This window comes from Henckelia pumila, chromosome 4 (genome assembly GCF_033568475.1).
Source record: "Henckelia pumila isolate YLH828 chromosome 4, ASM3356847v2, whole genome shotgun sequence".
Taxonomy (NCBI): Eukaryota; Viridiplantae; Streptophyta; class Magnoliopsida; order Lamiales; family Gesneriaceae; genus Henckelia; species Henckelia pumila.
This window is the reverse complement of record NC_133123.1, coordinates 38182554-38205380: the sequence shown is the minus strand read 5'-3', so window position 1 is coordinate 38205380 and position 22827 is coordinate 38182554. Positions and strand designations below refer to the sequence as shown.

At 33.5% G+C, this 22827-nt stretch overlaps 1 protein-coding gene across 2 annotated transcripts; it reads left to right on the top strand.

Moving 5' to 3' along the window:
- Positions 1-2037: 2037 nt before the first annotated feature.
- Positions 2038-10045, top strand: LOC140863243 (polyadenylate-binding protein 2-like). Of its 2 annotated transcripts, none has more exons than XM_073266531.1 (6): positions 2038-2188; positions 2269-2371; positions 4615-4682; positions 9117-9275; positions 9412-9539; positions 9619-10045. In XM_073266531.1, the coding sequence occupies exons 1-6, from the start codon at positions 2087-2089 to the stop codon at positions 9665-9667; spliced, it is 609 nt and encodes a 202-aa protein (XP_073122632.1). In that variant the 5' UTR covers positions 2038-2086; the 3' UTR covers positions 9668-10045. The 2 variants fall into 2 exon arrangements, with proteins under 2 accessions (XP_073122632.1, XP_073122631.1); XM_073266530.1 differs by having other exon boundaries at positions 9084-9275.
- The last annotated feature ends 12782 nt before the right edge of the window (positions 10046-22827 follow it).

Sequence of the window (22827 nt, the reverse complement as noted above, 5' to 3'; positions counted from 1 at the left end):
CCTCACCTTTTGAGCTATCGGTAGGATACAATTCCTGGGAGCCCTTAATATAGACAAGGACAACCCTCACCTTTTGAGCTAGCTTTTGAGGTGAGTTAGGTCCAAGTCTCATTTCTAACAGTTAGGTCGAGAGCAAGTTTGAGCTAGCTTTTGAGGTGAGTTAGGTCCAAGTCTCATTTCTAACAGTTAGGTCGAGAGCAGGTTCGTAGGTAGCAGGTTCGTAAGTTGGCTCTTAGATAAAAAAAAATAATAGTTTTGATATTTGATTTATAAATTCTACGCTTTTAACAATTCAGTTTGAACTTTTTAAAAAAAAACTGCATTGTGATAAACTTTAATATTTAGGGTGCACTTAGGAGATGAATTTGAGATCTATGGATATGGATTATAACATAAAATAAGAGATCAAATGTTAAATCTGCATTTATTTATTTTACACGTAACTATTACAAAATTGAATATATACTTCTATGTCTTTGACTTTAGTACCCTTGTTGTAACATTTTTTTTAGAGTCGCTTGTTGTAACATTTTTTTTTGACACTGGGGGTTGGGGTTGGTAAATCTTGAACCCAAGATCTATCCCATTTTGAAGAGTGTTGGTGTCACTTAGGCCAGAAGCCTTTTGGCAGAAAAGTGTGAATTGAAGGGTTTGTAATAGACTTATATATCAATTCGAATTGTTTTTTATACATCGAGTCTCTATAAGAAGTATTTGTTAGATGAGCGTATTATGATCATCCTTTCTTTCTTCGCTTTTAGGTTCTCCGTCAAATTAAACAAGACAAAAACTCATATGAGACGGTTTCAAGGGTCATTTTCTTGAGACATGTCTCTTATATGGGTTATCCATTAAAAAATATTATATTTTATGCCAAAAGTATTACTTATTATTATAAATATGGGTAAAATTGACCCGTCTCATTTGTGAGATCGTCTCACAAAGTTTTACTCATTAAACAAAATCCGCCTTCAAAGATATGTAGACGCATGTGTATTATCCATATCCATATCCATATCCATATTGGTAAAACTTTTTTATGATTTTAAAAATAATAGGTTTTTTAATGAGACGGTCTCATATATATTTATTCGTGAGAAATGTTAACACTACACATATTTTTAATAATTAATAATAATAATAATAATAATTTGACATAATTTGACATAATTTTTTTTAATGGTGACCCAGATAATATATCCGTCTCACAAAATATTGACTCGTGAGATCGTCTCATATGCATTTTTGTGTTTTAAAAATACTCTATCAATCTCCTACCTTTAATTCTTTACATTCCACATTTATCTTTCTTACCTATTCTCACATAAGATCTTTCGAAATTCGATAACTTCCTTTTATTTTATTTCTTTTAAAACTAATTATTCATCGTTTTTAATGAATCACACGTATTGTGTATGTCAGAACTTTTTAGTTATCTATGATATTCCGATATATACAAATTGCACATACTCTCACCATCCAATATATTCAGGATTGTGCGTGTTTTTACACAAATTAAGAAAGTCATAAAAATAATAAATTTCAGCAAGAATTTTTCAATGTCACCCTTATTTAATGACTGTCTTGATAGGATAAAAAAATGTTGGAATTAGTCAATGTGTTATATGATATGATTAAATTGGTAAAAAAAAATAGATAAATAATACTAAACTAGTAACTTATCACGTTCACATATTTTTAATGTAATTAATTTTTTTTATATCTTTAAGTTATTTATTGTCATTAATAAAAATTTTTTTTTAGAATTACTAAAATTTGATCTTATAAAAACTTTTATTCAAATGAATGAATGTATATTTTTGTAAATTTATTAAATGACTAAGGTATTCTAAAAGATTGATGTATGGACATATAAACTGGACTATATATCATAGACAGATTAAATTAAATTAAAAAAAAATGGGACTTTAATTTGCGACGTATTTGGTAAGGGTATTTGGATTGGGCTGGTTCTCCAAAGGCCCAATAAGAAGTTTATCAATGGACCTTTGTGAACGAGCCTGGCCGAACATATATATACCAGTCGATCGAATCTTCTGGCGACATCGAGTCGGGGGGATTTCGTATGGACGAAGAGGAACACGAAGTGTACGGTGGGGAAATCCCAGACGAAGATGCTGATGCCGACGTCGACATGACCGCTGCCGACGGTGACGCCGCCGCCAAGGTTACATATGTTCTACGACGGATGTTGTATCTAATGTATTTGTGATTGTGAGTGTGTTTGATTGGATCTACGGTGTTTAGGAATTGGACGAGATGAAGAAGCGATTGAAGGAGATGGAAGAGGAAGCTGCGGCGCTTCGTGAAATGCAGGCTAAAGTTGAAAAGGAGATGGGTGCTGCTCAAGGTGTTTCATTTTTTCTTTCTTTCTTGGAATTATGATCTGTTTCTTCATTTTGCTAATTCTCAGTTTTGTTATTGGTTGTGGGTTTGATGATTTGATTAGTTCTTGGATTTGGAAACTGGTTTATTGGCTGGTTTTTGGTGTCAGTAAGAAGCTTTGTGATTAATTACAGTGATTTGGTGGTAATTAATGATTTGACGTGCACGTATGGATCATTTCAACTTAAAAAAGAATTTTACGTAGACGGTGACTGCCGTGTGCACCTTAAATTGTGTGTCTGGCGGGTTGGTGACTTGTAATTATATTCTTTTTGGGTAAGTGAGTGTATTCGTTAGTTTGGTCTATCGGATACATATATTGGGTGAAAACTGAAAAGTTATATTTTTGACATAAAAAATAATAATTTTTCACATTTTTTTCACGGGTCTGGTCGAGAAAGATTTAAATTTTTGCCTTACCCAATACTTGTGGTCCTTTACAATCGCCAAAATCCAGTGAACAAAGATTTAAACCCGACTTTGCTGTCTGCTATAGTTGGTATGAAATGGGGAAGTATTTGCTGGTGATCTCTTCCTTTTATAATTCATTATCATTCTTCAAAGTATTTGATTTGAATTTTGAGCAATTTACAAAATTTTTTCACATGTTCTCAAGTTTTGTGAATTCATGTGACGCATGCTGCATTAATATTAATATTTTCAATTAGTGAAATCCACTCACTGACCATTTTAATGGTAAAAAGTTTGTTTCTAGATAGCTACATGAGAACTTATTACCTTGCTCAGTTGTTGCAAAGGCTAGATGAAAAGTTTTCAAGAATTATCTTACAAAATAGTCAGTATCATTTACTATAATCGATGTATTTGTCCTTTGCCATCTGTGATTATTATAGTAGTATGAATATCATAAAAAAGGAATTCTCGAGCTAATAGTTAGTTCAATAATGTGTGTAAGGAATGGCTGGTTTAGAATTCATATATCGTGGAATAAAGAGAGTGTTGAATAAGTTTTAATTATTATGGCTTATAGAGGAAGATATGGAAGGATTTGTTGTAATCTTACTTAATCCGTTAAAGGCTCACGTGAAATGCATGTTATTTGAATAAGCAAAACAGATCATTTTAGTTGCATATCTGGGTCCGCGACAGCTTTATAAATAAAAATTATCTCGACTAATAGTTTAATACCAAATCAGTTACCTTTAACACTGGTGGTGTTTGTGTTAAGATTATGGACTTGAGCCTAATTCAACCTCAAAAGCTAGCTCAGTAGTGGAGGATTGTCCAAGTCTATATACTCCCAGAGACTTTATCCAACCGATATGGGACAACCAACAGTTTGAGGTCAAAATATGGGAACAAGCTGTGAAAATTGAGTAGGGATTAATTGGTGTTGAATTCTTTAAGCTAATTGGACATTAGTTATGGCGAATTGGCCATTCATGTTGTTTACTGAATTTAATTTGTATAAACTATTCTCTCAGAAAAAAAAAAAACTGTATAAACTAGAAAATTAAATGTAAATTTAGTTATCTTTTTATTTGTTTGAAAAAATTATTATGTACATTTATACATACATAAATAATCAAATATGCATGGTCCAGTGCAGTTTAAAAAATAAAAACCAAACCTGACCACATAGTTGTGGTTTTTCCAAAATAGCTTGAGATCAAGCCATAAAGGACCTAACAAGCTAAAAGCTGTGTGGTTTTGGTAGGGTCAGTCTGTTGGTTCCGTTCAGCGGTTTAGCTGAGCACCTCAAGTATCCCGGTAATTTCATTCTGGTTATTTTGCTGTTGTTTTGTAAGACCCATCCTTGATTTTGTTGGCGAATTTGTAAATGGAAGTTGATATTAAAGTTTGGCGTGAAGTTATGCTTTTCTAGAGAATTTATTACAGGGCTTTACCTTCTAATACTTCTGTAGTTTTTCCTATGATATACTTTACATGATGTATAATTATCTGTTTGAGTGACCATGAAAACATTGTTAATTAACCAAGTTAGGATTACCTAGTTTCAAATATTCTTTTTTACCTTGAAATATTTTTTTGTAAATGATCTTCATGGTATTAGTTTTCACTTTGTTCAAATTGTCATCCACAGTGCCTTCGACCGGTAGTGAATTGACTTTTTTCTCAATAATAAGTATATGCAATTATTTAGTTGTCAAACAAGCTGTTTGAACTATTTGTGAAGTTTTACTCACAGTTTTATAACATCTATCGCAAAAATGTATGGTCTTGCAGACCCTGCGAGTGCTGCTAACCAGGCGAGCAAGGAGGAGGTGGATTCACGATCTGTCTTTGTTGGCAATGTGAGTACCAAATGTCTAAACTTTTATTTTATGAGCTTATACAAGAATATGCTTCAGCGCATACCGTGAGTGATGCATTTATCTCCTTGGATCTATATTTTCTCTAATTTTTATTGTGATAATTTTTTACTGAGTTTTTACACTACCTTCGCATTCATTGTTTTATTGAGACCATTTTTCCTGCTATGCTATCCCTGGGTGGGTGTAGTGGCAACCTTGTCTGAAAGCCTCTTAGTTTAGTGGCAACCTTGTCCAATTTTTGTTCTGAGAACCAAATTTTTTTTTTCACATTTTGGCAATGTTCTTTTTCTTTCTTTCGTTTTTCAACCAAGCATTGCATATGTGCTAATTGCTATAGTGCTGGCAACATTTGGTTTCTTGAGGCAAGATAATTCATTATTGCCGTTTTTGCTTATTCTTGTGGTAGATGTTTTAAGTTGCATAATTGATTGAGGAGTTGAATTATAGGGATTTAGAGTGCATAGTGAAGGATTTACATCTCGAAATGCCAATTACACGGTTTTTTGGCATGAGAATGTGATAATTAGTTTAGTTTGATGAGCTTGTTAGAAGTATTTTATGTAACCTGAAATTAATTATTAATGTGGAAAATCGCACAGTTTTTGGTATCATTACTATTTCGCTTTGGTGGAATTCAAAGTTGGCTACTAGATGATCGACAACTTAGGTGTCCTGTAGGGAGAAATACCGTGGAACTGAACTGATTTCAGTTTTGGATAAAACTTTAATGGCCAAATTGTTAAGTGGATAGAAGAACCTTTTATTTCTAGAGGTGCAATTTTTGTACGTCTTAAATTTCAATTCAAAATGTTTCAGGTTTGATACATCAAACTGGGAAAATCATGAGGTTTTCTTTGGGAAAGTTATCATGAATCAAAATCTAAATATTTTTGGATTACCAAGATTTGCAACCCAACAGAATGTCGGGTCAAACGTCACCGAAGAATTATATTCACATGTCTTTGAAAAGCAATAGGACCTTATTGGACATGTTCAATGTTCATGTCTAATGGAAAGTAGGAGATGGATGTAGATTAAGGTTTTGGGAAGACAAATGGATAAGGTTGGGATCGTCTTGGAGAAGTTTCTAAATGTGTTTTTGGTTTATCTTTCTTCTGTTAAGTTCCCTAGTATTAAAATTTCGCTCAATCTATTAGTCTTTCTTCCGTTTGTTTATCTTTCTTCCGTTAAGTTCCCTGGTATTAGGAACTGTAAAATCAGTTTAAATAATTAAAATTCACCTAATCACCAAAATTAATTAACTCAAATAAACACTTCAACAGATAATCTCATCAAGCAGCACATGTGGTTTGAATTCCATTTTGTCTCCCTAGCTAATTAATCCATTCTCAGTCCTTCAGTCTTTCTCTTCCTCCTTCCCTTCCTCAGCTAGTCCGCCCCGTACCACACGCATGAATTGCTGCATCATTGTTCAGATTCCTCTTAAAATTTCCAATTCTCAGCCACCATTTTTCTTCCACCTTTGCTTCTATTATTTGAAACTTATGCTGCGACACACGTTCTTGCTTGTCAAAGAGAAGTACCGGCTTTTTCAATGCCTCATATTCGGCATCTGATTCTGCGGTCGTCATCTCCCCCTTCAACTGGATCCGGCAGGTCAAGCCAATTGATATGACCACAAATAACAGTGTAAATAAAACATGAACATAGCATATTAATTATTGAAAACTAGAACTGGAAATGACAACTCTCCAATTACAATTATAATTTCCCGATTACAATCATGAACTAAAACGGATAAATTGAAAAAGATACCCCTACTTGGCCTCTCACGAGGAAATTCTCAATCTTCTTCTAGCATTAAGCAGAAGCAAAAATATGCATGTTTTTCCCTCTCACTCCGGACAATTCCCTTATATTATTTCCATTATCTCTCCCAAAACCTTACCCTCGCCCAAGTCATGGCTTCTAGAATATTCTTTGCAATTGAAATAATAGTGTAGGCTCGATATATTTAAGCCTTTAACAGGAGTCTGTTTCTTCATTATTTCGTAGGCTAAATGTCTTCATTTTGTTGAAGTGAAGCGTGGCTATATTTAACATACAGTTGTAGATCTTTCTTCGTTGTTTGAAAGTAGAAACAGAACAGCAAACGAGGACTATAGATAATCTGTTATTTCTTTTGAACGCCTTTATATGTAGCTGCCATGGGATTGAAGGTACGCCATTAACTAGGGTCTGCTCATGATGTAGACTACAACTCAGAATTCATGAATGTTCTATCATTGCTTGAAGTTTTAATGCTCAACATGTTTCAAGATTGATGATCTGAATTATGTTATGCGCGTAACATGAGAGATTTCTGAACTTTGTTTTTTTATAGTCATTCTTTGACTGGAGATCTTATGTTTTTTTTCCTTTGATTTTCATGCTTCTTCAGTTGTTGCCAGATCATGTGTCTCTGTGTAGCATTGGAGCTAACTGTGTTTGTTGATGGAGAAAAGAACTTCTTGTGCCTTCGATTAGGGTTGCCTAGATAGACCTTGTACTCACGTATTTGTAAAATGATGTGTATTCAGATTTCAGACCAAGGGGAGGGAAAAATGTATATGAAGTAATGAAAGGAGACTGTCACGTTCCCATGTAACACTGATTGAGAACATCTCAAAAAATAAAAAAGTGGAGAAGAAACAGTAAAAAAGTCTCAAGAAAAAAAAAACAAAGAAAGAAAGAAAAGAAAAGAAAAAGAAAAAAAAGAAAGGAATGAATGAATGAAGAGAAAAAAGAATGCAAGTGAGATGTTAAGTGTCTCTTGGGTTTCATTTATTCTTAGATGACTAGTTTTTCAATTACGTTTTGCGGCATGTCCCCCTGGAGTCATGTTTTACTTAGGTGACAAGCTTTTCATTTATATGTGTGTAATCTCCCCCTGGACTCATGATATTCGGAAGAAGACAAATGCGTGTGCATTTGAAGAGTGAAGGCTGGTGATTGGCACTCCTGTAGTTTTGACCAAGTTTAATTACTGAGGGTGCTGGTGGACAAGATGTCTGAGATTTGATTGGATATAAAGCCTGATGTGGTGAGGCATTGTTACCCTGATGTGGCATTGTTCTTCTTCATCCCCATTTTACTAGTATCAATGTCCAAGAGCTACTTTAAAATTGTTTTTTGTTTCTTGAGCACTGTCTCTAAAAAAGTAAACGAAAATGAATCAACCCGTCTTACTTGAGGATTACAACTGTATGCAGAGTAATTGCATTACTGTTACCTTCCTTGAGCTTCTAATTCCTTGAAAGGAATTAAGTATAATTTTGAAACTTGGGCATATTATCTAACACCACATTCACTTCTAGCACAATGCATGTAGAATGAGTTTCAGATTTGCAGTATTGTATCTTGAGTTGCGTGCATGTGAAACATTTGATCAGTGGGGAGTCAAAGGTGAACTGTGTGGCTCTTTTCCAACAACTATTACCATAAATAATTTGGTTTACAATCAGACCATGAAGATTAGTTGTGGTTTGACTCAAAGGTGAACTAATAAAACTGAGATATGTTTCCAAAGAAATCCGACTGAAAATTATTCAGGAGTGTTTTTTAATTTGACTTGCGATTTTTGAAGCAAGTACTTGCTGATTGAGTAGATTGGGTTTCTCTACATGATTGATGAAAGAGATGGCATGTAATGATTCACTTGGGATCGCCTGCCCCAGGCTTTATAACTCTCAACTAATATTAGTCCCGAACAAGAATTCAGTGGGAAGTTTTGGTACACAGAAGATGGAAAAATGGTTCGTGTGCTTCATTTACATGAGGCATAGATAGTCAATTACCCATTAGTACTACTACTACACAGAAAATGTGTTTTACTCGCTTGATTTCTCTTCTTTTTTTTTCCCTCCAGTTGAATACGATTGCTATTGCATTTTGAATCTTGGACGTGCAACCATGTACGACTTTTAGCAGATTCCTTTTTAAATCTTTACAGTAACAAATTGTTTCAGTCTGATAAGAGCTGTAAATTATTCACTTGCTCATTTAGTGAGTTTCTTTTTAATTTTCGTAACGAGAATGGACACAAAAAATTTTATGTTTTTTGTTCAAAGCCGACATTTAACTATTAATGACTAGTGTTGTTTTGAACTTGTGTTTGCATGGATAATTTTGGGTTTCCTGTAATTTGTTTAGGACTGTAAATTCAGAGAATAGGCAATGATGAGAACATTGTGTCAATACGGTTTTCTGGTGTTGATTAGACTGCCTGTTTGTTGTCTGTATTAACTGTATGACTCTTAATGTCTCTTCTGCTCTTTGCTTTTCCTTTCTTGCATAGGAGCAAACCTTTTGTGGAGAAAATCACATATTCTTGAAACCTTTTTTTCACTGGCTTGCCACTTGATGAATCTCATATCTTAGGTCGATTATGCATGTACTCCTGAGGAAGTTCAGCAGCATTTCCAAGCATGTGGAACTGTTAATCGGGTTACTATTTTGACTGATAAATTTGGCCAGCCCAAAGGCTTTGCATACGTGGAGTTTCTTGAACAAGAAGCTGTTCAAGAGGCTCTCCAGCTGAATGAATCTGAACTACATGGACGCCAATTGAAGGTCCAAGAATCTTCCTTGAAAACTATTGATCTTACAGATGATGTCCCTTATCTTCCCGAGGTGGTTCTAGTAAAATCGTATTTGTGTTTTGGCTGTATCATAACTCTTTTGTATGTTTCATATTTTATGTCTAAAGGTAAATGCAAAAAGAACCAATGTACCTGGCATGAAACAATATCGTGGAAGGCGATTCAATCCTGCACTAGCGTATGGATTCAGGCGGCCATATATACCCCCTTATTTCTATTCCCCTTACGGTTATGGGTGAGTTGTACCATCTGAATTGTTCATGTAAACCACAAATGGATTCGAGATTAGTATCTTATGTTTAACATTGTTGCAGGAAGGTTACAAGGTTCAGGCGGCCAATGCGCTACATGCCTTATTACTAAATTCAAGTGCGTGTCCAAAGTCACTTTGCCAGATGGAGAAAGCCATCCATCCCGCTTACTCGATATTCTGCATTACTTTTAGAGAGACACTTCGCGAGATGGAGAAAGGTCTCTCGCGTATTCAATAAACTGTCATACATTTATCGAGACGTTAGGAGGTAGCTATATGGGGGTACTTGTTCTAGACATCTGAAGGTCATTCTATCGAATGGCGGCACCTATCGAATCCATTAAGCTATTCTGTAGGTCACGCCTGCTATTATGTAAACTTTCGAAATTGCTATCATTTATTGATTTGAGATGGTGGTTGTGTTTACCCATATGACATGTATTATGTTTGGAGATTTTATGCCATTATCTAGTCAAGTTTGTGTTTTAGTGTGGGTCAAGATGTTTAAATGAGCTTATGTTGACAAGGTTTTTCTCAGGGGAATCGACTTTCATCTGAGGTCGGAAAAAGACCACGTGCGTGGCACGTGTGAGCACGTTGTAAATTATAATTTTTTCTATGTGTACTATTTTATGCGCCAAAAAATTATCCCGACAACTCCCACATCAAACAAGATTTTTCCGAACTGCATACACCTTAATTTTAATTTTCTGTTTATTAGTTCTGAAAATGATCTAATTTTTTAAATAAAAAAAAAAATCAAATATGAAACATAAAAAATATGAAAAATAAAATAAAATGACTTATCAAAATAGATTTCTCTTGCTATATCTTCTCGGATGAACAAATCGAGAATTTATCTTTTCATTGTCATTAAATAGATTATATATATATATGAAAAATGAAAAAAAACTTATTAAATATTACAAGTTGCTTGCATGTTGAGTGGCAATTGCTCAATCTTTAATGTTGCACTCTTTAGGCCATGTACATCGCGTGGGCTTCCTCGCCCAATTTAATTCTCTCCCGTCTCCCCTTTAAAGGGCGAGAATGTTGTACGAGGGTCATTTCTCATGCAATGTTGGAGGCGGGCCTCGCGCGGATTTTTTCGCGCAATGAAGCCCCTAGCTTGCAACAATTATTTTTTTTATTTTTTAAAAAAGTTTATAGATCTAACGGTCAGATTTATATGATCGTTGAGATTTAATCTGGTCGTTTTAAATTATTAAAAAAATAGAAAAAATATTTTAAAAGATTTTAAAATGGAAAAAAAAATTGCATAAAAATTTTGAAAAAAAAAATTGCAATTTAATTTTTTGTTTTTAATTACACATATATTAAATGCAATAAAAAATTAATAATTCAACATCCTCTCTATAACATTGTCTCATCCTCGCAAAACCAAACAATGAAATTATCATCGCTAACATCACAATGTAACCATTGAAAATACCCCACAAGTCCACAAGTGAGTATGATTATTATTGATTATGTCTCCCACCAGGCATTTAAGAGCCTTATGGGAATATTGGTTGTATTGATATTAAATTATTATTAATTTTTTCTTTAGGGGCTGGAGTCAAATAATTTTAAAGTACCTTATCAATATAGAATTGTGTAAACTTTATTCTCCTTAAAAAGAAAAAATTTGTGTAAATTTAATTTCTTATTTTCCCTCTTTCTTTCTTTTATTTTCTTTTTTTGAGTTGGATGTGGGGATTTTTTTTTTTTTTTTTACAATTGAACTTTGAACTCGAGATATCATTCTACACTTGATACTTTGATGTCAAAAGAGCTACACATCATCGACTATTTTCCATCTTCTTAATTTTAAATTGCATTATTTTAAGGTTCATAGCAGTTCAACGACATTTTTTATTAAATGAGTGGGTATTTTTATTGGTTTGTACTTGCGAGAGGTGAAAATTTGAGTGAGATTTTTTTTTTTTTTTTTACGAAATACATTAAAATTAACGATAGCGGACTTGATTTTGTTAGAAATTTCTCATAATATTTTTTAAAAATAATAATAAGTTAGTTGTGAAATTTTTAAAAAAATTTCACAGCAGTTGTGAAACTTTAATTAAAATAATAACTTAGTTGTGAAATCCATAAAATTAAAGTTTTAAGTTATATAATATTTAAAAAAAAAACTTTAATTTTAAGGATTTCGCACTTTTTGAAAACTATTTTCTGAAATTATATTTTCGAAAAGATCACCAAACATGCACTAACTACTAAGCTTCCAAAACCCGAAGCAATAATTTCAAATTTTAGGGTAGTTGGCGGTTGGGACAATCTTTTTTTGTAAATAATATTTTATTTAATTGGTAGGTGAGAAACACTATTAATAGTATAGGGACGTTACTAATTAAACTTAATTAGTACGAAATTTATTAGTAAGTCTGTGCATATATTGTGTGCGTATACATTTTTTTTCAGTATATGTGTAGATATATGAATCATTGGATGATGATTTGGTATTATTTTAGTGTAGAATCTTATTAACCAGTGTACACTAACTTCAAGATAGGGTAATTCCTACATCAAACACAAAAAACATCTTCAATCGATTAACTATAAACTCTACACTAAAAAAAATATTCTCGGTATATTCTCTATTATTTAATTTATTCACAACAATTAATTTATTCCACAAAATATTTTAGACACGATAATTAAAATCAATAATATCTAAAATCATTTATATATAGATATTCATTACAAATATTAATGAATAAAATTTTTAAATTAAATCTGTTTTTTATAATTATTTTAAAATATTAAATTTTATTATTTTTATTAAAATGATAATGTAATTCAAAACATAAATTTAGTTGATTATTGAATAAAAAAATTTTAAAAATAAATAATTAAAAATTTACATAATAATATAATCAAATTATTAATAAAAAATCTTAATATATATTATAATACGGAATTAGAAAATAAAAAAATAAAAAAAAATAAAAAAAAAAAAAGATAGCGTAGCAACATCAAGAATAGCGCTGTTGGAGCTATAATTCAGCCATTCAGGCACCAATTTAGTGTTTTACGCTAAATTGTGCCGGATTGGAGATGTCTTAAATGTGGAGTACTTTACATGAAAATGTGGAGCCTTGTATGAAAACATAGACAAATCAGCTTGGCTTTTAAAATTGCAATAGAGGTATTATCTGTAGGGTCGAACAACCCCTATTATATGATCTATCATATGTATTTGTTAGGATCAGTGCAATAAATATCTCGAGACGATTCTCAATTAAAACATATCTGTCAAACAACTTAGACTCTAATTTAAGGGCAAAATTAAAGATGTTCAAGCAGTTGAATGAATATATGTAAACTGATGGGTTTTAATATAATACAAAACGAATCCATGCTCACTTCTGCAACTCTTCATTTTCCACTAATTGATTTTGTAAAATAACCTTATATAAATATTTCTAGATCAATTTCGATCATGTCATATTTAAAAGATTAATGCTAGATGTACACCTCGGTGTACACCTTGGTTTACACTCTTCCTTATTAATTATAAAACTTTCCTTTATCAACTAGATATGTATTTCTTATCATGAGTATTTTGCAATTAATGAGGAAAATTAGGAAAATTTTAAGTAAGAGTATAAACCAAGGTGTACATTACAAGGTGTACATCTAGCATTTTTCTATTTAAAATATATATTCATAATCGCATATATATAATTCATAATTTATATGCCCTTTTACACATACACAATGCATGTGCCGACCACTAGTTTAATATATATACTATTAATAAAGGGAGAGACCCTTTTAATAACTGTTTTTGGTTAAGCTTTTTTTTTATTCCAAAAATACCCTTAGCACTCCACTATCAACTTTTTTAACCGGTCATCACTTGCTTATAAGTTTTATGCAGTTACCTATTTCATTTTCTTAAATTGATAAACTTGATTTTTATCTTCTCAAAAAAAAAATTCATTCTCCATTTTTTTCACGAGCAACGGTTTTTTATGCACACACGATTATCGCTAGTAATATATAAGGTGGTGTGATGCACTGATACATCGATTAACCATGTGTAAATTATAAATTAAAAATAAAGTAGGTTTTATCATAGAATCCTTTTCAAATCCTAAACAGATATTATAGATGAATCCATTTTTATGATAAAACCTACTTTATTTTAGATATCAAAAGATGCAATTTTTATTTTAGTCGTGACTTGAGTATGGCCTTTCAAGACTGTCCGAATTGATGCAGTATATGGGCGGCGCATGACTAATACTCATGAATTCGATACACTTACTAGCATTTTCTCAAGCAAGCTTATTGCACAAAGTTTATCCAGTTTGTTTTAATTGATTAACATAGTTTGTAGGCTACTGAGTTAGAAGTTTATCTAGAACTCACCAAAAGATATTGACTACAAATTCTGTTTCATTTAATTTTATTTGTTGATAATTTTGTACGGTAGTTATATATGCTCTGTATACGTACTAGGAAGTTTTTTTTAAAAAATTTTTTTATTGAGCGCTATAGGGTCTATCATAATTCATAACACGAGATTTATCATTTATCCAATATCTATCAAAATACAGTGACTGAGTTCTATCGCCATCACACACACACACACAAAAGCATATAAGTGCGACCATAAAAATACACGAGGATCTAGGAAAGATCGTATTATTCATGTATTAATATCTGTCAACTGATGTGCATACATGAAATAATAATATCCAAAGAGGAAATCTGATATCCCACGAGTCTTGATTCTCTTGTTAATTTATGCCAACTTACTTGTGGGGTTTATATATTATGAAATGTCTCCCTGCCAACTTAAGACTTCAATAAATAATAATAATTATTATTATTATTATTATTGTTATTATTATTAATTTGAAATAAGCTTGAATGCATTAACGAATAACCAAATGATGCAATATTCTTCAGAAACAATTGGATAGCATATATATATATCCTTGAAATTTAAAGGATATATTAATTCCTACTAGCTAGGGGCATGCATATCGTTGAGGCGCCATTACATGAGCTGCATTATTTACCTGGCGAGAATAGTGCTGGAAGGATACCTCAAGAACAACGGCATGCAGAAGCACTTCTGATCGTCGCCGCGCGCTAGCTCGACTACCTTTAAGTACTAGAGTTTTGTGTAATATAATTTGTTTCAATTTTTTATAATTTAAGTCATTTTTCATTTTTTTTATAGATTCAATTAAATTAATGCTCCCCATGTGAAATGGTGATAAATCTCGAATATTTTATTCCTTCCAAAAACAAATAATTTTGATTTAAACAAAAACTCCAAGAAACAATCGCAAAAGTACCAAGACCAACGAATTGGTCGATGCTACCCTACCCGGGTAGTGTCCGGGTGGGGTAGCAACAGCCCGGATCTTGTTGCAGGTCAAATGATTTGACCTGCAAAATTGATCCGGGCCGTTGACTATCCTGATGCAAGCATCGATTTTTTCAAGACCAACACCGTGACAGTTTGTGACAATCAAGGACATATAAAATATGAATAATAAATTGAGCTTTAGTTTGATATAAATATATATATAAAATTAAATTTGGTCAATCATTCAATCTTTTTATTTATAGATCCCCTATTTGTTTTAACTTTTTTGAAATTAACCCTCAAATATATATATAAAAATAATATTATTATATATTAAAATCCCAGTAGAACAAAAATAACAATTTTAAATTTCCTCCCAATTAGTCAATCGGATGGCTGAGGTCCAGAAATCTGACGTCCCGCTCTTGAATTTTTAGAATTATTCACGTTTTGTCCGACATTTCTTTTAGAGCAAAATTGAAACTTCAATTTTTTCGGTAAAGTTGTTTTTGAGGAGTAATATCTTATTTTGTTCGACAGAAGTTTGATTAATTAAAAATAATTTCTCTTACTGATTTTGTTTGTTGATTATTATTATTATTATATATATATATATATATATATAGAGTTTTGTTATGTTGCCCAACAACTATGCTCAACTTCATGCCCACCATGTACAATTAGGGGTGGGTTTTCGGTATATCGTATAAAAAATATTGGCATGAAAAAAAATTCATACCGATACCGATATCTAAATTCTGAAATGTTGGTATGGAAAAAATCCATATTGGTACCGTATAGATACCGAAAAAAATTCAATATACCAAAAAAATGTCTATATTTCGGAAAAAAGTTCGGTACGGTATTTCGAAAAGTCGGTATTTTAGCTCGGTATCCCAACCCTTTGTACAATAAATGAGTTGACCAATACAATAGGTGAGTTGATTTATACATGGTGAGCATGGAGTTGGGCATAGTTGTTGAATATCATAATAAAACTCATATATATATATATATATATATATGTTAAATATCCATTTAGTTCTTATTAAGAACTCGCTAGCAGTTTGGAAACACTTTTTTAATTAGCAATTAATTTAGAACACCTAATGAGATGTACACACATGAGCTTATTAATATCTGTAGTTGTTCTTTAAGAAAGTTTTAAAATATATATATATATATATATATATATATATATATAATATTTTACAATGATGCTTTAAATCTTACTATAATTTATTTAGATCGCCTATAATTTACAAAGTCAAATATGAAGTCTGTTTATTAACAAATTCCGTGATGTGATGGATATGACTATGAGACGATCGGTATGAAAGTCAAACCACATACAAAATATATAATATATATTTAAGTATTTATATAATGTCAAATAAAAACTATAACGTTTTATTATTCAATTTGAAGTAACTGAGTAACAATTCAATTTGACCTTCAATTGTTTATACTTTTCGTTTAATCGACTCTTTTAGGTTTAGTAATTTAGACTAGATTGCTTAGTTTGTTCATAAACACATTTATTCTTAAAGTGTGTCTCAGGGTTGAGTGAGTGAAAAGATTCTCAACATAAATCGATCCGTCGAGTAAATTTACATAAAAGTGCAATGACAACTCGAGCTGATGCAGTGAATATTTAAACATGATTAACGTATTTGTGAGATGATCTTATGGGTCGGTCAATCATGTCTATATTTACAGTAAAAAATAATATTTTTGGCATAAAAATGATATTTTTTTATGAGTGACCCAAATAATCACAAAATTGACTCATGAGACATTCTCACGAGATTTTTGTTTTTAAACAAACTGATGAATAGAGAAAGCTTGTGAACCGATAAAATAATGTGTGCAAATTAACTAATTCTGTAACTTAAATATATAAATGAAATCAAGATTTGTAGTGACCCGTACCTTGATCACCTACTAATCAGAAGCTTAAGCATGTATTTAACTTAATTAAAATAAATCAAAAATTAAACAGCGGAAAACTTAAACAACAATAAAATATTGTTTACAACCATAAAGAATAAAATCCAGTGTATTAACTCAAATACAACTGAAACAAAAGCCTAGACAAAGCCCTGCTGGTCATCCAACGCCTAAGCCCTCCTGGAACCAGTCCCGCATCGTCCAGCCGCAGACCTGCCCCATGGAATAGGGTGTCCAGATACAACAAAGTACGGGACGTGAGCATGATAAGCTCTGTACGAGAGTATAAGTATACGGTGTTATGTGTGCATGTATGTAAATGAACTGGGTACCAAGACTCTCAGGTCAAGAAACTAGCTCATAGACTGGGCCCAGGGTATATAGCACGCTGCGCCGTCATCTCGGGAGGTGGCTCATATATCTAGTGGATAATGGTGATCTGATACTAGTACAAGTGTCCAACCATCACGGTGACCTAACACAAGACTTATGTATCCAACCATCCACAAACTCGTAAGGTGAGCGCCCTACTACAGGATACCTCTAAGGTAAAGGCTCAATATGCTCATGTATACAACATACAATCATGACATGATGTATATATAAAGGCATATAAAACATGCAATCACATAATCCATGCAAACACATAATACATGCATATTTAATCTGGATATCTCGAATAATACTTCTGTACCTCATAAACTAGGCAAGCTAGACCAGCACTATGTTCAAGCCTATAATCCGCACTATAATGCAAAATACTCATGCATTATAATCTTATTCTAAAAGTCTTAACTACGCTATAGCATACTCCCTATTTACTATAAGGAGCCAGAGCTATATCTGCGTCCGTCGTTAGCCCGCTGATGACAACTTCCCCAGAACTTGAGCACCGCTTTGCCGCAACCCCGGAGCACCTGGCCAACCTCCGGACCAAGCGTAGGAAGGCTGAAAACACCCCAAAACCCCTAGAAAAGCCTAAGAAGCGAGAGAGAAATAGTTGAATGGTGTGAAAATTCTGAAATTCGAAGGGCCTATTTATAGGCGGAGTTCGGACGATCCGAAGTGCCACTTGTCCGAGCCATTTTAACACCTGGGTTCTGCTGAGTTCGGACGGTCCGAACTGGGTTCGGAAGGCCCGAACTGGTCCGTAAGCTCCGAACTGTTTTGGTCCTTCCGAACTCATTTTGGACCTCCAGAGACCTACCCTACCATTTTCGGACGTTGCGGATCTGATTTTCCACTTATTTTGACCAAATAAGGACCCCTTAAACATGTTTTGACACTTTTAAAATTATATGTCATTTTTTTACATGTTTAAAATCACTTAATCTTGTAAAATGGAACCAGACTACTACAAGATTTGTTTTGGAAGTCCAAAGACAAATCTTTCTCTGTCTCTTCTTTTTTCGTTTTCGAAAACAATATGTCTCTGATCACTAAAAAATTTTGATTTACATAAAACTCGATCCAATTGAAGTCACATTCTCGGTTAAAAGTTATATCTACCAAATTAACTCAATCATTTTAAAGATAAGCCAAATTAAAGCTTATTTACAACCGATCATATAGGTGACAAACCTGGTGTTAATTATACTAACTTCTACAACCAATTTTCTTCAACGGTGATCTTATGCTCGAAATTAAAGTACTCATTTAAATTAGTAGAATATGCAAATGATTCATGAACATAAAGCAATAGTTTAGCCTATAGGGTGATTATATATCTCGTCTTTGCTTCTAACTATCATATTTTATCTTTTCGAGCCTATCAGCATATGCACTCGATTAATCAATTATTTGTTTACGCCAAAACATAGAATCCTATCAATTACTATCCTCTAGTAACAAGGTTATCATAAACAATAACTAAATCTACTGTTAGTGACATTTGAATAACTTTGTAGTTTAAAATATTTGAATCACATCAACACTTAAAATCTCATATATTTTAACAAATTCGAATGTCCGACTATAACTAGTTAATCAATTGTGAAAAGAAAACAACTTAAATATTAATTTGAAATAAAAAAAAACTTAATTTTACAAAAATATTATCTTGCGAAGGTAAAAATTGGTTCTGAAAGTCGACCTCATTTTAATTTAGTCATCTGATCACATTTCAATTTTGGTGCATTCGTCCTTTTTTTCACCACAGGCTCCACAGCAGCAATTAAACGGAAAAAAATATTAATTTGAAATAATAATAATAATTGTATTAAAAATTAAAACTGGACCGGAATTTGACTAGATGACGAAGTTCATAATTAGACCAATTTAATTAATAAAACGATTTTCCCTTCAATCTTTGCGTAAATAGAATTATTTTGAATATGTACGTGACACGTGGTTTGGCCAACTATGCAAGACTTCAATTTGGACCAAATTGGAAATTTGGAATTCACTAATTCGGAGTCAATTTTGGGGCACCAAATTGGAATGGAATAAAAAAATGTTCTGTTTAAATCCAAAATACAGATGTGTTCATAATAATAATAATAATAATAATAATAATAATCTCTATTCCGCCATCATGTCCGAGTTTGTGGAAATTATTTTGGTACATTTCTCTGGTTTCTCAAGCGTAACAATACATTATAAATCCCAAAGATAGATTCAATTTTTTTTGTTATTTTTTTAAGATAAATAACTATTTAAAATCCAAACAAAATATTTCTATCTAGACGATATATATACATACAAAAATATAATATTAGTCAAACAATTTTTAATTCATAATATTTTTTTATCTATTTTTTCTTATTCATGACAATCTCATTGCGGAAACCAAAAATAGTACAATGCTTAAATATTGAGTAAATCATATAATTATATGATCCAAATTCCAAAAGCGTGGAACAAATATTCTAAAATTTTATCATCAATGTTGAAGTATGCTTCTATCAGATTGAATGTGAATAGAAAAGAGATCGGATCGAATAGTACAGATCAGATGAACTCGGTGTTCAGATGAGTTCATGACCCAGATCGTATACTGGGATCAAATCGATGTGATGATCAGATGAGTCTTCGGATGATTTTATGCAGATAGATTGCTCGAGTATTGTGACTTGGTTAGAAGTCAGATGAAGTGTCCGAGAAGCTATACGCTTGCAGGCAGATCGATGCAGATCGAAATACGAGGGCAGATCAGACTGATGAATGAAGGCTTATCGGGCTGGACCAGGTTGACTTTATATTTGGGTCGTAAGTTACTGTTGACCTAAAGCCCAAGATGAAAGTCGGTCTAATTCTCTATATAAGCAGATGGAAGCTGGCCGCAACGAAGATAACAAAGAATAACAGAAAATCAAAATTCTTCAGAATATATTGAGAGAGAAGAAGGAGAGATTTCGGAGGAGAAAACTAAGCGTAGATTGTGACGGGAAGATTCAAGTATCAATAGTTTGAATCGTGTCTGTATCTAGCTTGATAGTTTGTCTGAGTCCATCTCTGTAATAAGCTATGTTCTTGAGCTTGGGTTGTTCTGTTGGGGATTAATAAAAGTATTGTGTTGCTCTCCCGTGGACGTAGTCAAATTCATTTCTGAACCACGTAAATACTTGCGTCGTTTAATCGCTTTCGCGTGAGTTGGTTGATTGATCTGTGTGCGTTGGTTTTATCTGTTTTCTGGGATTATTGTTCTTATATGTGTGTTTCGTTTGCTTGGTGAATAATCGATAACCAAATTTCGGATTGATTCCTAACAAGTGGCGCCGTCTGTGGGAAACTAAGCAAAGATGGTGGGATCAATGAAGTTTGATATCGAGAAGTTTACGGGCAAGAACGATTTCTCGCTCTGAAGAATTAAGATGCGGGCAATCCTGATACAACAAGGATTGGTGGAAGCTCTTAAGAAGAAGGAGGAGATGTCTGATGAGATAAAGAACAAGGATGAATTACTCGAGAAAGCACACAGTGCAATTATTCTCTGTCTCGGTGATAGACCTCTTCGGGAGGTGGCCAGAGAAGAATCTGCAGCGGCGGTGTGGCTCAAACTCGAAAATTTATACATGACGAAATCCCTGGCTAATCGTCTGTACATGAAACAAAGATTGTATTCCTTTGTGATCAAGGATGAGAAGAACCTTGAAGATCGGAACGAAGAATTCACCAAGATATTGGATGACTTGGAGAACATTGAAGTAAAGCTTGAGGATGAAGATCGGGCTTTGATACTTTTGAATGCTCTTTCAAAAGCATACGAAAATTTCAGAGATGCTTTGCTATATGGAAGAGAACAGACAATAACCTTGGAAGAAGTTATGTCTGCTATTCAATCCAAGGAACTTCAGAGAAAGTCAAACACAAACACTGAATCACATGAGAAGGTCTTATGGCGAGGGGCAGAAGTGATAAGAGGACATCCAGTGGGAAATACAGGCCAAAGTCCAGATCAAAGAGTCAAGGAAGATACCAGAACATAAATTTGGGTAATATGAAGTGTTATGCTTGTCAGAAGGTTGGACATCTGCGAAGAGATTGTCCGGAAAGGAAAGGAAAGCAACATGAAAAACCCAAGGATGATGGTACTCTGGCCGTAGCTACAGATGGATATGACTCAGTAGAAGTATTGGTGGTTTCTAAAGGTGATCAGAACCACGAATGGATATTGGATTCAGGATGCTTCTTTCACATGTGTCCTATAAGATCTTGGTTTGAAAAATTGGAGGAATCGGATCAGGGCATGGTACTGTTGGGGAATAATCAATCATGCAGGATAAAGGGCTCTGGAAATATTAGAATAAGGATGCATGATGGGATCGACAGAGTACTCACCAAGGTGAGGTATGTGCCCGAGTTGAAGAGAAATTTGATATCATTGGGAACACTTGATGCTCAGGGATATTCATTCAAATCAGGAGCATACAGTATCTCAGTGTCTAAAGGATCTCTGATTGTGATGAAGGCTATCAAGAGGAACCACCTGTATGTACTACAAGGTGAAACGATTATTGGAATTACAGCAAGTATTCAGAAACAGCAAGACAGAACCAAGCTATGACATCTGAGGCTTGGACATGTAAGTGAGAAGGGATTACATGAGCTATCTAAACAGGGTCTGTTAGGTGAAGATAAGATTGAATCACTGGAGTTATGTGATAGTTGTGCTCTTGGGAAATCAAAAAGAGTATCGTTTGGTCAAGGAAGTCACACAACTGAGCAACCATTGGCTTACATTCATTCAGATCTATGGGGTCCTTCTCGGACAGAAACTCATGGTGGAGGCAGATACTTCATGTCTTTGATAGATGATTACTCAAGGAGAGTATGAATATTCATCTTAAAGACTAAGGATGAAGCATATGACAAGTTTAGAGAATGGCTGCTGGCAGTTGAGAACAAGAGTGATCGAAGAGTTAAACACCTGAGAACAGATAACGGGCTGGAATACTTATCAGATAAGTTTGTCAAGCTATGTAAGGAGAAAGGCATTACCAGACACAGAACAGTGGCAGGAACGCCACAACAAAATGGCCTGGCAGAAAGAATGAACAGAACTCTTCTGGAAAGGGTCAGATGTATTTTGATCAATGCTTCTCTACCTAAGTCCTTCTGGGGAGAAGCGTTATCTACTGCGTGCTACTTGGTCAATAGGTGTCCATCCAGTGCGATTGGTTTCAAGACACCAATGGAAAAGTGGAGTGGAACACCTGCAGACTACTCAAACTTGAGGGCATTCGGATATCTTGCATATGCTCATCTGAAACAGAACAAGTTGGAAGCAAGGGCAGTCAGATGTATATTCATTGGGTATCCGGATGGTGTGAAGGGTTATAAGGTTTGGAACCTGGAATCAAGAGGTCCAAAGTTCTTCAACACCAGGGATGTGAAGTTTGATGAATCCAAACTAGGATATAAAATGAATACAGATGGAAAGGACAGTCAGATCAGTGTGAAGGATAAACTACCGATTGAGGTGGAGTCTTCTGTGCCAGATGAAGGGTCAGAAGAGATGCAAGATGAGAT